The following is a 15,550-nucleotide window of genomic DNA, read 5'->3' as shown; positions in this document are numbered from 1 at the left end:
CTAAACTAGCCTTTCCAGAATTTCAAATGTACATAGTTAAGGTTTTGGTATACAGCGTAGGTCTCGCGCACGTAAATTACGGTATATACATAGTATTACTGTGGAGTCGTAGATTGTTGTGTTGCTTATATGGCAAAACATGCAATACATTTCAGTTCAGCAAGTCCCTAGGGTTCGGTACATATTTCCGTAACCAAATAACCATGTCACTAAGTTCACTAGTGTCTATGGCATGATCTTTTGTGTGAGTATATCATGCAAATATGGCATATACAATGTAAGAAGGCATTTCAATCATCACAAATACTCAACTACTAAAATACAATGACTAATTGTGAGAAAAAGTGTTCAACAACTGTATTTAGTGCAAAACATGGAGATTTATGGAATTACACTTAAACTCCGTCAACCCTTGTCCCTAAATGGATTTAGTTAAGAGAGCAAAAAAAACTGATTATTCGCATGTATGCATGTTTAAATACTAACTTATTCACCCGATAAAACGATTGGTTTCAGCCGATTGAATTACGTTGATGAATATAGACAACTTATTAGTGACATCTGTAGTGCAAAGTCAAACCGCGTCCATATTGATACTGAAACTCTAAACAAATTAAAAGACCTCGTTTACTTGAAAACGTATATCTTCGTGAGATCATAAACAAGTACCTCATTTAAATTCAAAAAACGAATTAAAGAGCATGTTCAACGCATATTCTCTTTTAGGTAATACAGTTGTTTAAACAAATTGCATGGATTACCTTGTTTCCTTGCAACGTGTGACCTTGTATGTTATAATTATGCTAAGTAGCTCTTTCAACTACATGGATTTACTTTTTTGTCTCGAAATATGTGCCTTTGTAGGTCATATAGCTATGAAATGTTGTGCATTTTGTAAATTGTATGGTATTAAAGGTGTTTTTTGTTTTAGTTTAAAATGTGTTCCATATTAAAAAAGGTGATACAGTACACTTTTATAAGAGTGATGTATCACGTTGAAACCACCTCTTAACATGATTGTTTATCTTGGTCCCATCACGTGTGGGGGAGTATCAAGTACTACATCATCAACATTACATTACTTTCATTGTAAGCTGAAGATCACAAGTATATAGCCATTATGAGTCTAGAGGAGGTAAGTACATATGACATAGAATACAACTGCCTACAAGGAAGATGAACTCTAACAATGACCTCTAAGTAATGACCTTAAATCTAACAGGAAGAGTTATTGTATTGAAGAAACTGCGTACCAGCGAAAAACATAAACAATAGTTGGGACGTTTATATGTTGGTGGTTTGTAGTCATTAGGTGCTTGGTATATCGTATCCTACAGGAAAAGGGGCTATACTCTTGTATCCTCATATCGTAATTATAACATACAGTTACGGTTAATTATTATTTCAATATAACACGTTCTACTTGGTCTTGATTATTGCCGAAAGGTCCAATAGGGCCTGTGTCTGGTCAATAAAGATCGAATGAATATAGAATTAGGCAGACTAAACTGTTAGGACGACATTTCACTAACCAGAAAGTATTGGGATATATCCTCTGAATCTCGACATTCATTTAAGATCTGTACGGTTTAATGTATTTTAAATCTGCAAAACGTTCAAATAAATAACATTGACATTCTTTCCCCATGTGATGGAATCAAATTGGCCGAAAAAGAACTAATTTTCAAAGATACAAACGCTTATAAATCAATATTTAGAATAGTGCTGGTGTTACTACTGTTTAATTTCCTCCACTCAATAGCCTGGACTCTTGTTATACTGAAATAGTCCTCAATAACCATAAGACCTCAAGATACTTGAAATTTGACCTGCGGAACGCTTGGGTGAATGACTTTCTTGTGTATTCAAATTAATGATAGTGACCTTCATTCAAGTCTATAAGAGTCTTATAGAATGAAATCCTTAAAAAAAACCTTACTAGATGGCTTAAGGTCCAAGAATCTGCTATATGGCCAATGGCCTGATCATCTTACACGTGAGCGATGCGAGCCAATCGGATCCCTGTTTCTGGTATTATAGAGAACGAATGTATTTTTTAAAATAATCTAGTAGTTGATTTATACATGTATTTGGAAAGTGTTGCAATATTGAAAATAGGCAAGTAATATTATGTTGTGGGGCTAAATGATCAGTTGGTGATGGTATATATATATATATGATTAGATGGCAATAACATATAAAATTAACAAATTCATTTCCTAATTACAGTCATTGCTTTATTATAAGCATAATATAGATAACATATTTTTCTAAAATAAACAATTTGATATGGCCAAATACATGTATTTGTGTCTACTTCAGTTGTACGTGTAGCTGTATAAGATATTTCGATGTTGAATCAGTATTGCAATTATGGCTTTATTTTGCACTTGCAAATTTCATGCTTTTTATTTCAATATTATCCAAAATTGGTGTATAATATTCAAAACATGTTAGTACCCCGATACTATATATTCAGTATTTGAAAAATCAACTGAAAACTCTTTTAAAGGGACAATTCAGGCTAAAAGAACATTAAAATTTGTACATATATCGGAAAAAACAGTTCTAATGGAAATTAGATCAGTTGGTTTTACTGTAATATGCCAGAAAAGCCCATGGTGGTGAAATGCGTGTGGAGTGTTCAAACTCGCTCGCTGTCCGCCATTATACATTGTGGTCGAACTTCTTGTATGCCGAACCCTGTCCCTTGCTCATAGAGTAATGCTACTTTTGTCTAGAACTGCTCAAATCGCTCTGACAATAGTGTTTACCTTATTAGGTGAATTGGCTCGTCTAACAAAATCATTTTATCACCTCCTCATTGGTTATGCAGTTCATTTGTTAAACGTTCGTGACGTTGGCTCCGGTATAGATACAGCGAACATATTTTACCTGCTGAATCGTATTGATCAACGATTTATAATTACAACGGTATAGATTAAAATACTAAACAATGACGTGGAATTTGTCAATATTTTATGTTATATGTTTCTTAAGAAATGTAGAACAATACATTTATGCCATATTTTGCTTCTTGGTTATGTAAAAGAATTAGCCTGAGTGAATTGTCCCTTTAACTAACTAATCCAACAGGAGAAACTTTTTTATTGGAGCCGTTACCAATAACATATAATCATCTTCATTATCAAAGATGCTCCACCGTCGACAGAGCATAATGGGTCCTCATCATTCGAACAATACCTGCTGTTTACACATGTAATGTATGTCTGATTAACACAAAAAAATAATATTAAATGATTTATTGTACTTTTGGTGGATGCGCATTCAGTTTTTCATTCCTTTAGCGTTTAAATGATAGAAATGGTGTAAAATAAGTGTATTTTGTAACTGTTTAAAAAATACTTATTAGTCTGCTTCTGTTATTGATAGAGAAAAATACCATCTGTCAGCGGTGGAGCATCTTTAATATCACATGTCGACACTAATTAAATATAATAATCGCCGGAATGTGAAGATTCTTATAAAGCTGAAATAAAATAACAAAAAATATAATATGCATAAAAATCTGTATATGATCTAAAGGAAAGACATTGATTATACTTTCTGTCTATAAAATATGGAAAATTTAGCCTTCTTGCACCTCTTCCACATAGGAACAACAATAAAGACACAACCAGCGATGAAAATACAGACTCCAGCCGACCAGAACGTCCTGTCATAGGTCCCGTACATGTCGTACAACCAACCTTTAAATGGAGGAAAACAATGGATTACAAACATAATGTCAAAAAGGTGAACTTGAATTTATTTCAGTCACACTAATTACATATAGGCAACCAGATCAGACATGGATTATATAACTAAATGCATACAAAATGTATGAATTAAGAAATTGTGATAAATTCACTATTAATATATGTTTTAAAAGATCAGAGTACTTTTAGAAGTTACAATATGAGTGAAAATACTCTTGCATATATATATGTGTCTTTATATGCGAGATAGGGATATGCCACACTCCACAAGAAGTACATACTTTATGAACCCACGGCAGAATTTATACGAAAGAGTCTTGTGATTCAATGATCCTAAATGAGTGTTCATTCTATGTTTTATTGTATATTTTCGACTAAAAATTATTTTACCAGCACTAAAAGATAGATACTGAAGATGAAGATAGTTATCATCAAAAAAAACTATGAATAAGAACCTCTTTTTAGTTCTTATCAAGACGCAGTAAGTTGTCACATGACATTAGTGAAACAAGATACGAATACATTGTGGACGAATTCAATGTGATGGTTTAAGGAAAAGAAGGATCGTTTTAAAGACTCTGATGTACCCAACTAGATTTTATCCTTAGAGTGTTATAGTTCTGTAATAATGATATACCAGAGCCATTATATTTCTGTGATTGGGACCTGGTAAAGTTTTACCTGCAAAAGGTGGTCCAATGAGATTTGCTGTTCCCTGTAGAAACATCATTATTCCAAAAGCATCTGTAAGCTTGTCTATACCAAGTAGATCTACAATAATAACTGAACACAGGGCTTCTGCTGCGGCGGACAGAAACCCGAACAACCCGGCAAGAATGGTCGACGGTATAAACGTGGTGAACAAAGGAACAACCGACAAAGTAGCACCACAAAGTATCATCGATATACAATACAACACGGCTCTGTTCATCCATTCCCTGTCACCGAGGTAACCGTACAGGACATTGCCAATGGTGTGGAGGGTGCCGATGACCGCCACCATCAGAGACGCATCTCTCTCGTTTATCCCCATCTCCTTGGCCCTGTCCACAGTAAACACGTACGGGACGTCATACCAAAAATATAAAATGAAATTAGAAAATGCAAATACAAGAAAAGTTATATTTCCTAAAATACTCATGTCTACGAAAGATTTGGGGCACGTTTTTTTCTTCTTTTTCTTCTTGTACTTTAGTTGTATCTTCTTTCTTACATCCGGGCAACTTTTTGACGCCCGTATCATTCTAGGTAAAGATGCAATGCTGCCCCCAAGCAGGGACGGATGGTCTGGTATGTTAAGTTTTAATGAAATTTCACTTGTTCTTTGAGATCTTCTGTTATCTAAAGAGTCCCTATCGTATGAACTAGCTGAGGCAGTATCAGACACAGTATCGGCACATTCGTTAGTTCTAGCCCCAACTGAAGTCTTAAATTCCGTCGGAGAACATTCAGAGTAATGAATTGCGGATTGTTTTTCAATGAATGGTTCTTTGCTATTAGGGGATGGATCGGGGTTATCATGGTTTAGACGCAAAGGTCTAAACAATGATCCACATACGATGATATTGGCGGCTATTCCGCCCATAATAAGAACAGCTCCTCTCCATCCGTATTCAGAGATCAGGCGCTCCAATATAGGCGCAAAAAGCAGAGTTCCTATTCCAGCGCCACATTCCGAAAGTCCCGTCACAAGCGCACGTTTGCTTTCAAAATATTCTGCAACCACGACGATCGAATTGAGATATGGAAGAGATATACCAAGACCTGCGATAGCTCCATATGTGATGCAAAGAGATTCAACTGAATTGACGAAGCAGCTACAAACAAACCCAGTCGTTGTTATAACGCCGCCGAGTATTGTTGCCTTTCTATAGCCAATCTTGTTCGTCACAAAACTTGCCAATGGACCACATAACAGAGGCACTGCACAGAAGACCGAACCAATCCACGCAGTTTTACTTCGGCTTTCGTGAAAGTATTCTATCAGATTTGTAAACAATATTCCAAACGAGTAAGAACATCCATCGGTAATGACATTAATTATAAAAGCACCGAAGACAACAAACCACCCCCAGCCTCCATCGGGGGGTTTGATGATATCATCGTCCGATTCATCGTCCGATACATCACGTAACTTCTCAACTTTATGTAACATCCCATCCTCCAGCTTTGAGTCGGAATCAGATTGCACCATAGTTGTAAGTTGTTGTCATCATTTGGACAATAAACCTCCTGAAATATATAGTAACGTGAATTGAATTACTGTGCTGTTGAATTAACATTAGACGGTAAAATTTAGATATTATGCAATTATGATATATGTCTAGGTACTGTAAACCAACTTTCTTTGGCGGCTACTTAATTTCGCGATTTCTATTTCAAAACAAGTTCGCGTAGATTAACATTCGCAGATTTTAAAATTCCTATCAGAATCAATGCTGTAGCTGTTAGTTCTCGGAAATAAACTGTCGCAAATTTCGCGATCCAAGTAAATCGCACGCGAAAAAAAAACCCTGGTTTACAGTATCCCTAATCCCATAATTAAGTATCCCTGTATACAAGGTGATAACGGTACTCCGAAATCACGTACTGTAGACACTGGCTTATAAGTTAGAATACCAACAGCATAATGTATGCTTTATAATACCAAGTAGCCAAATATCAAACAATACGCCACTTATCAACTCCCACTGCTTTATAGTTATTGAAAATAAAAATGCTACAGGAAACATGTTCTTTAGCTACAAACACTGACACATTCTTCCACATGTATTTGTTATACCGGTGTTTTTGTACTGTATGACTTTCTTAAACAGAAATTAAATAATTCGTATGAAATTAATCTCATTTACACCTGTAAATAGAAATTGTGAAAATGACCCTCTCGCAAATATTTACCTTGTTGACATTACTTAACAAGAGATCCCAGAGGGATCTTAGAGCCCACGAAAGAATGATTTATGTCCGACAATGGAAAGAAGGATCTTTTCTCTGCTTTTCAAACTTTTACTACATACATGTACTACAATGTATAAATGAAATTTGAGAAAGATCCTTTCAGTAATTTCTGAGATATATAGAAGTAGCTAACTTTCAATTATCAAAATCCAAGATGGCTACCTGTCGGCCATCTTGTTGACCGCTCGGGATCGGTCCCAAAATACAATATGCACAATATGCACAACTAGACTCCTAGGGGAACATGCACATGAAATTTGAGACAGATCCCTTCTGTACTTTCTGAGAAATTGTAGTAACAAACATCAATTGTTAAACGGACGGACGGACGGACGGACGGACGGACGGAAGGACGAATAATGGACCACGGACGATTGGCAATTTGAATAGACACCATCTAATGATGATGGACTAAAAATTACACAACATGTGATTTAAATGTAAGTCAGAATTCTATAAATCTGAATGTTGGAAAATCGTGAATTTGAAATATTAGAATACTGCCTATTTATATTTAATGACAGCACAACTATAAATTTGATAATTTTCGAATACGATCAATGAACCAACCAATGTAAGAATGCTATACCTTGTACGTTTATTGATGTTAGACTACCATCAGATTAGCAATTTCAGCATACGATTAGTTAGGAAATACTAGAATACAATTATATATTTTGCAATGTAGCAATAACAGGTAAATCTAAAGTATTTCTAGGATAATACAATAAATTCAATAAGGTTTTATAGAACATTATCAATCTTGTACAACTTTAGAAGTCAAGTAACTTAATATTTTTTAATTTGTCAACTTACCAGTTGGCAATGTAAACGACTTTTTGCGAAAATGCGGATAGGTGTACCCATGGAACCGACCTCTTACGATGTTAAACTTACCTTTTTTAGATGGATCTCTTCAAGCAACCATTTTTGTGAGTTGTATGGCACTCTAACATAGTCACACTGGACATGTTTGTTTAACGAATTAAATTATATGGTGTAGATTTATTAAGCGTGTATACCCGTGTAATATAAGTACGTCTTTTGTGCAAATAAAGATACCATGTAATTTATGGGACGCCGTTTAAACACTGTATATCATTATTATCTTATTTGCCCGTATTGATATGTTACATGCATATATGTATATAAAATTTGAGGTAATATATTCCTGTAAATGATTAAGTAGCTTACCTGTATAATGATATTTGTTTTCTTCTTTAACGTTTTGGATGGAAACTTTATCTTGATGTTGACAAATATAACTGTTTACGGTAACATTATTTACATAGAGACGACTAGCCAAAGATCAAACAACTTCGACAAATGGAATTATACTAGGATATGTTAGACGGTTTATATTTCTATCGACCCACTGTCGTTGTACCGTTAGAGTCTATAGTTATTTTATTTAACTAAATGTCAATAGTTCATTAACACACAACTACAATACCACGGTATAATTAATTGATTTTCATTCATCGAACATAAGGTTAAGGTCAATATCATTGTAATATATATAATGACTAATCTATTTCCACAAAAGAGGGATTTTTTTGCTGACACATTTTTCGCTGACACATTGTTTTTCACGCAATAATTATACAAAAGACAAGCAATACATCAAACACCTTTGGATTATAATGACTCCCTACACCAGCTGTTTTCTCTAGTTACTGAAGACACATGGACATCAACTGACAGTAATTGTGTGACTGTTCGTAATGACAACTAAAAGTCTAAAACTATCTAAATGATCAATTTTGAAATAGTGGAAACAAAACACCATTAGCATGTAAAAGAAAGTTTGACGTCGCATTGAGATTTTCAAACATATCTTTTATAATTTGATTAGCTTCTATTTCTCATCTCCATATTGCTTTCATTACTTAGAATTTTATTTCAATATATTTCTCGATGGAACCAAAAGGTGACGTACAAATAAGCTAGTGATGTCTTCATACATATTGTGTACTGTATAATATTATACTAGATACTTTACATTAATATCTATACTATATGACTCTTTCATACCTACGGGTGTTATACTGGCTGATCTAGGGCGATACACTCATGTCGCCTGAGGCTTTATTGCATGGCTACCAATGCAATAAAGCCTCGTGATGTCACGACGTCAACAAAATTTCTATTTCCTCGGTAAAATTTTAACATTTTTTTTTCACAAACTTGACTAGTTTTATTATAAAAGATGCAAACAACGGAATTTGTGTTGAAAATATCACGTAAATTTTCATGTATGGAAAATTGACTTTCAGTCATGGATTTCTTCGAATTTATTTCAAAATGACGGGATATTATAGTTGTAAAATTGCAACATTGCATATCCACATATGAAAGAGTCTTATAGTATTACCCTGCGATCACTTTCTGTTTCCCAAACTAAAATCTCAACAGTCAGTAAAGATATACCATTCAGGAAAAGCCATTATGTCTGCTGGGTATCACTTTCTTTTGGGCTTGCCAATTGAAGACCATGAACAATGCTTTCAAAATTAGATTGACCGTGTATTCAGTCAGCTGATTAGTATTTCGAAGCACATGGAAAATTAAGAATAACAAAACATTCACAGTTTTGGGGTAAATAAAGTAAGAGACATCACTTTTGGAATACCCATCGTACTAGCTAATACTGGTATATGTTACTGTTTATATATTATGCATTATAATACACTTTACAATCTATAGTACAAGAATTCCACGGAAGTGGATGTGTCGCCTGCACAGCATCACAAACAAGAGGCCCAGAGGGCCTGTATCGCTCACCTGGTTTGTAATGCCAAGTAATGTTCTGAATACAGGTTCATTGTTTCTTTTCTGAAGGAATTTTAATATTAACCTCTAAATCCCCTATTAGGCCCCACCCCTCCTGCCCCCAGGGGGTCAGAGCCAAAATTTATACAAGTTCTGTTCCCCTTCCCCCATGGATGTTTGTGGCCAAATTTGGTCACAATCCAAGCAAAACTCTAGGACAAGTAGCATTTTATAGGATTTACCTCTATTTCCCCTATTGGGCCCCACCCGTCCTGCCCCTGGGGGGCCAGAGCCAAAACTTATACAAGTTCTGTTCCCCTTCCCCCAAGAATGTTTGTGGCCACATTTGGTTACAATCCATACAGAACTCTATGACTAGTAGCAATTTATAGGATTTACCTCTATTTCCCCTATTGGGCCCCGCCCCTCCTGCCCCCCGGGACCAGAGCCAAAATTTATACAAACTCAGTTCTTATTCTCCCAAGGATATTTCTGGCCAAATTTGGTTACATTCCATGCGGAACTCTGTGACAAGTAGCGATTTAAAGGATTTACCTCTATTTCCCCTATTGGGCCCCGCCCCTCCTGCCCCCCGGGGGGGGGGGGGGGGGGGGGGGGGGTCATAGCCACAATTTATACAAGTTCTGTTCCCCTTCCCCCAAGGATGTTTGTGGCCAAATTTGGTTCCAATCCATGCAGAACTCTATGACTAGTAGCGATTTAAAGGATTTACCTCTATTTCCCCTATTGGGCCCCGCCCCTCCTGCCCCCGGGGGGTCAGAGCCAAAATTTATACAAGTTCTGTTTCCCTTCCCCCAAGGATGTTTGTGGCCAAATTTGGTTACATTTCATGCAGAACTCTATGACTAGTAGCGATTTAAAGGATTTACCTCTATTTCCCCTATTGGGCCCCGCCCCTCCTGCCCCTGGGGGATCAGAGCCAAAATTTATACAAGTTCTGTTCCCCTTCCCCCAAGGATGTTTGTGGCTGATTTTGGTTACAATCCATGCCAAACTCTAGGACAAGTAGCGATTTAAAGGATTTACCTCTATTTCCCCTATTGGGCCCCGCCCCTCCTGCCCCCGGGGGGTCAGAGCCAAAATTTATACAAGTTCTGTTCCCCCTCCCCCAAGGATGTTTGTGGCCAAATTTGGTTACAATCCATGCAGAACTCTAGGACAAGTAGCGATTTATAGGAAATGTTGACGGACGGACGGACGGACGGACGGACGACGGACGACGGACGACGGACGACGGACGCCGCGCCATGACATAAGCTCACCGGCCCTTCGGGCCAGGTGAGCTAAAAATTGTTATTTATAGTGGAAAATATTGTTAATAATTTAGGTGAAGAAATCAAGTTCCATAACTCTTGCAAATATTGATAGATTTTGAAAAGTATCGAACCCATCTAAGATCTCATTGATATAAAGCAATATACCAAATTTGGTTGGAATCGAACAATAAATACTAATGTTTTCAAGCGGAAGCCATGTTTCGACTATTTTAAGGTCCCGTAACTCTTGCAAATATTGACAGATTTTGACCAGTATCGAACCCATCTAAGATCTCATTGATATAAAACAATTTATGAAATTTGGTTGAAATCGGACGATAAATATTTAAGTTATCGAGCGGAAACCATGAATTTTTCTGTTTTGACGATTTTAAAGTTCCGTAACTCTTGCAAATATTGACGGATTTTGACCATTATCGAACTCATCCGAGAACTCATTGATATAAAACAATTTATGAAATTTGGTTGAAATTGGACGATAAATATTTAAGTTATCGAGCGGAAACCATGGATTTTTCTGTTTTGACGATTTTAAAGTCCCATTACTCTTGCAAATATTGACGGATTTTGACCATTATCAAACTCCTCCGAGATCTCATTGATATAAAACTATATGCCAAATTTGGTTAAAATCAGACATTAAATACTTCAGTTATCGCACGGAAACCGTTTCCCGGACGCCGACGCCGACATAGTGATACCTAAGTGTCGCCCTTGCGATGCAGGCGACACAATAAAGTATACTAGATAATATACCTTACTGTCTATATACTATACAATATACAGTGGACCTGCGATAATCCGGACGCCGATAGTCCGGAAAACTCACAATCTGGACGAAAATGTCAGGGAACATTTTTTTTCCATTTTGGGAACGAAATGTTATTTTAGTTAATTAATTCCCGCAATAATCCTGACAATTTGTTGTCGCCACGTGTCGAGAAAATCCTGTGATGTTTTAGCTCCGGGCGTTTACCTGATCACACGGGTACATGCATTGGTTTTCTATAGGAGATTAAACTTAGTGTTGTAATTGAGATACGCAATATATTTTTAGCCACGCGCTTTTAAACATGCAGTTTGAGCTTAGGTATTGGTACGTATGCTCTATACCTTACTGGTTTCGCATGCAGAATATATCGATCTGAGTTTCGGATACAATATAGTGAGATAATACGCACAAAATTTTATAATTACACGCGTGTGACATTATTGTGCACGAAGTTAGACGTGAGCGGGCGCGTGGTTGTTACACACAGGTCTCTGTAGTCAGAAAGAGAAGACTTGTGGAAATGGTCAATAAAAACACACATATAAAATATAACTATTATAATACACGTATATTAATTAAATAAAAGTCTATCGTCGATTACAAGGTAAAGGGGAGTAACTCGTACGTGACAATATTTAATTTATATTGACTAAGAACAGTCCGGAAAACTCGTAATCCGGACGGGTCCATTGTACTTTAAATTCTATACTATACAATATACAAAATACTATACCTTACCAAAAACATATATACATGTATATATGTTTCTGACCTTACTGACTATCTATACAATACAATATACTAGATACTATACCTTACAGTCTATATATTACATAATATATTTTACTATCTTTACTATACATATATATACTTAATACTATACCTTACTGACTATCTATGCAATACAATAAACTAGATACTATACATTACTATCTATATGCTACACAAAATACTTTACTATCTATACTATACATTATACAAGATACTATAACAGCACTTTTAATATACCACGCAATATACATGTACTTTACTATATATACTATACAATATACTAGATACTATACTTGACAATAGTATTATGCATGTTAGATTAAGTTCGGTCCGTTACGTTTATGTTTACCAGGAAGCCAATTATCATATCTTAAAACTTGTCCTGGTTGACGTGTCAGTGTAGTTTGGATACATAAATATGTTTTACATTGTGATTTGCTGTTAGTAAATAATGCATCTGACAAAGTTGTCTGGTTATGCTGCTAACCAGACGTCAGACCGCACGTACTCACCTTACACTGCAGTAGAGCAGGTTGTTTTCTCCATATTGTAAATAATGGCGATGTCTTTATCTCAGTGTCCTCATGTTATCGTTGTGACCTGTAAAGATATATCACATGTCAATGTCTTACTGTCTGGCGAACTTCGTGGCATTTGTAACAAGGGTACACACCGACGTCTCTCCTAGTCATATGTTCTGTAATACTATGTAGCGTCAGTAAATTGCAACACATTACTTTCAAAATTTTCATTTTTTTTTCTGATTCCATAGCAGCTGTCACTGATTTTCATATCTGTTGCTCAATACGATCATTGCAAGATCCTTTGTAATGTCTCTTTAAAACATAGCTCATAATACATTCTTCTTATTGAATTTACAAGAACTAATCCATCCAATTAAATGATCAGTTTTCCTAAATTTGATTTCCTTTTATCTTGATTTTATAGTTTTGGCGTTGACAACACGTGTTGATAATTCACAACCAACTGTCCTTTTACTGTATTTATATTTAAGATAGTATTCACTCAGAGCTTCCCCTATGTGAACCATTTACACTACAATAACACTACACTTCAGTAAACAATAATATTTACATAATTAGCGCTGCTCGGGTCAATAGGTGTTTACACACAAAAAAACATATGTAAGACATATGGTCATGTTCCTAACCACCTGTATGATATTACATGTTACATTGAACAAGTAATTCGTCATTTCTTCGAAATGGTTTACGCTATATGCACATTATTGACTGGTATTAGTATTTTTGCATTTTAGTGTGTCCAGGATGTTTACGTACAGCTGAGGTGTATTCAACGTTTAGAGATCAGAAGTATTGATAATACTGATAAGTATACATGTGTATGACATATTTCAAGAGAGATTTATAACTCTTTCGAAGTTCTGTCTTTGCTTTGTAAGTGTACCGTTAACTCTACAGTGAGAACAATTTTCTTTAATAGTCATAAAGTTGTAATTAACCACCGTCAAACAGATTTTGAAAATTTGATAAGACTCTTGTCGTCTAATGATCTAAAACTGCTCGAGGATTTAGGACTCTATTAAAAAGTCATATGAACTGAGGAAAGCTGGCTTGATAAATGTTAAAGTTGTTGTTTTGATCTACTGTGTGTTATGTGCATGTATGTTTTGCTATCGATCCCTTAAATTACGTACACCTCCTAATTAGGTCTAGCATGGTTGCGTATCTCGCGGGCAATCTCTCCCAGGGTTCATTGCTGTCCCCAAATTCAAAATGAAACTGTGGGGACCACAATGCACACTGGGGAAGATTGGGCCGTTTAGAGAGGTTAAATTGTGTACGTATGATAATAAATACCAAACAGGAATTTATTTTGTGCCTACCAAACACGTACGCTATAGTCATAACATGCTCACTAAACATCATCGATTATGGCATAAAGGATGTACTAATGATAAATTCGAAGTGGTAGATCGTTTTTGTTTTATCCTATTTCTTCATTCAGCATCTTATCTTAATGAAATGCATCCGATATCTTGAGATATTTTCATATTTTCACGCATTTTTCTCAGTTTTGTACGGAAATACGATCCAGGTTACATGTTTGAATACAAAAAAGGAGACTTCATTCTCATTTCACATACCATTTTAAAAATTAAATATTAAAATCTTAAGCTTTCACTGTTCTAATTTGTGATAGGTTTCGATAAAGAAATGAAGTAATATCAAGTTTTTAAAGGGACAATTCAGTCTAAGAAAACATTGAAATTTGTACATATATCGAAAAAACCCAGTTCTAATGGAAATTAGATCAGTCGGTTTTACTGTGATATGCCTGAAAAGCCCGTGGTTGTGACATGTGTGTAGATGTTCAAACTCGCTCGCTGTCCGCCATTACACATTGTGGTCGAACTTCTTGTATGCCGAACCCTGTCCCTTGCTCGTAGAGTAATGCAACTTTTGTATAGAACTGCTAAAATCGCTCTGACAGTAGTGAGTTTACCTTATTAGGCGAATTGTCCTGCCTAAAAATCATTTTATCACCTTCTCAGGGGTTATGTAGCTTATTTGTTTAACGTGCGTGACTTTGGCTCGGGTATGGGTACAGCGTCCATATTGTACCTGTTAATCGTGTTGATCAACGATTTGATATAACGATATTAATTAAAATACTAAACAATAACGTGGAATTTGTCAATATTTTATGTTATATGTTTCATAAGAAATGTAGAACAATACATTTATGCCATATTTTGCTTCTTGGTTATGTAAAAGAACTAGCCTGAGTGAAATGTCCCTTTAAACGATTTAGCACGTACCCCTCTCATTTTTTTGGGTACGATTTTTCCGGAAGTAGATACCAAAACAACCGGGGCCGGATCCCGTTATATTACCATACAGTGGTCTTGTCATAGCTTTATATAATTGGCTCTTAATGCTGTTAATATTATGTACTATACACCTGTTTGTAGCAATAATAACTCTGAAGACCTAATGATACTTATAAGCGATTTTAGATAATAAATAATCCTGATATTGTATTGTAAGTTATCAGAATTATAGTGAGTGGAAGATATATTGAATGCACAATGTAATCATTTGTGGGAAAGTGCTACAAAAAATATCCAACTGATAGTGTTTTTCAGGTTTTTAATATGAAGAACAATGATAAACTGTTGTATATTTATGGAGAACGCCAGTGCATTTCATCATGCGGTGAACTAGCTGGTAAGTTCTAACATTTTTTTTCTATTTCTATTTGCAGTAACTCAATTG

General features: G+C 35.6%; 1 protein-coding gene across 3 annotated transcripts in view; it reads right to left on the bottom strand.

The window, feature by feature from the left end:
- Positions 1-2,215: 2,215 nt before the first annotated feature.
- Positions 2,216-15,550, bottom strand: part of LOC138322946 (monocarboxylate transporter 12-like) — a 46,106-nt gene continuing 32,771 nt past the window's right edge. For all 3 annotated transcript variants that reach the window (XM_069267211.1, XM_069267209.1, XM_069267210.1), the window contains exons 3-5: positions 12,803-12,890; positions 4,401-5,951; positions 2,216-3,710 (exon numbers count right to left, since the gene is read on the bottom strand). In XM_069267211.1, the coding sequence (XP_069123312.1) occupies positions 3,559-3,710; positions 4,401-5,913 (1,665 nt within the window). In that variant the 5' untranslated portion in view covers positions 5,914-5,951; positions 12,803-12,890 and the 3' untranslated portion in view covers positions 2,216-3,558. The remainder of the gene's footprint in view (positions 3,711-4,400; positions 5,952-12,802; positions 12,891-15,550) is intronic.

Source organism: Argopecten irradians, chromosome 5 (assembly GCF_041381155.1).
Source record: "Argopecten irradians isolate NY chromosome 5, Ai_NY, whole genome shotgun sequence".
Taxonomy (NCBI): domain Eukaryota; kingdom Metazoa; phylum Mollusca; class Bivalvia; order Pectinida; family Pectinidae; genus Argopecten; species Argopecten irradians.
The sequence above is the reverse complement of the archived record's forward strand: the minus strand, read 5'-3'. Positions and strand labels throughout refer to the sequence as shown.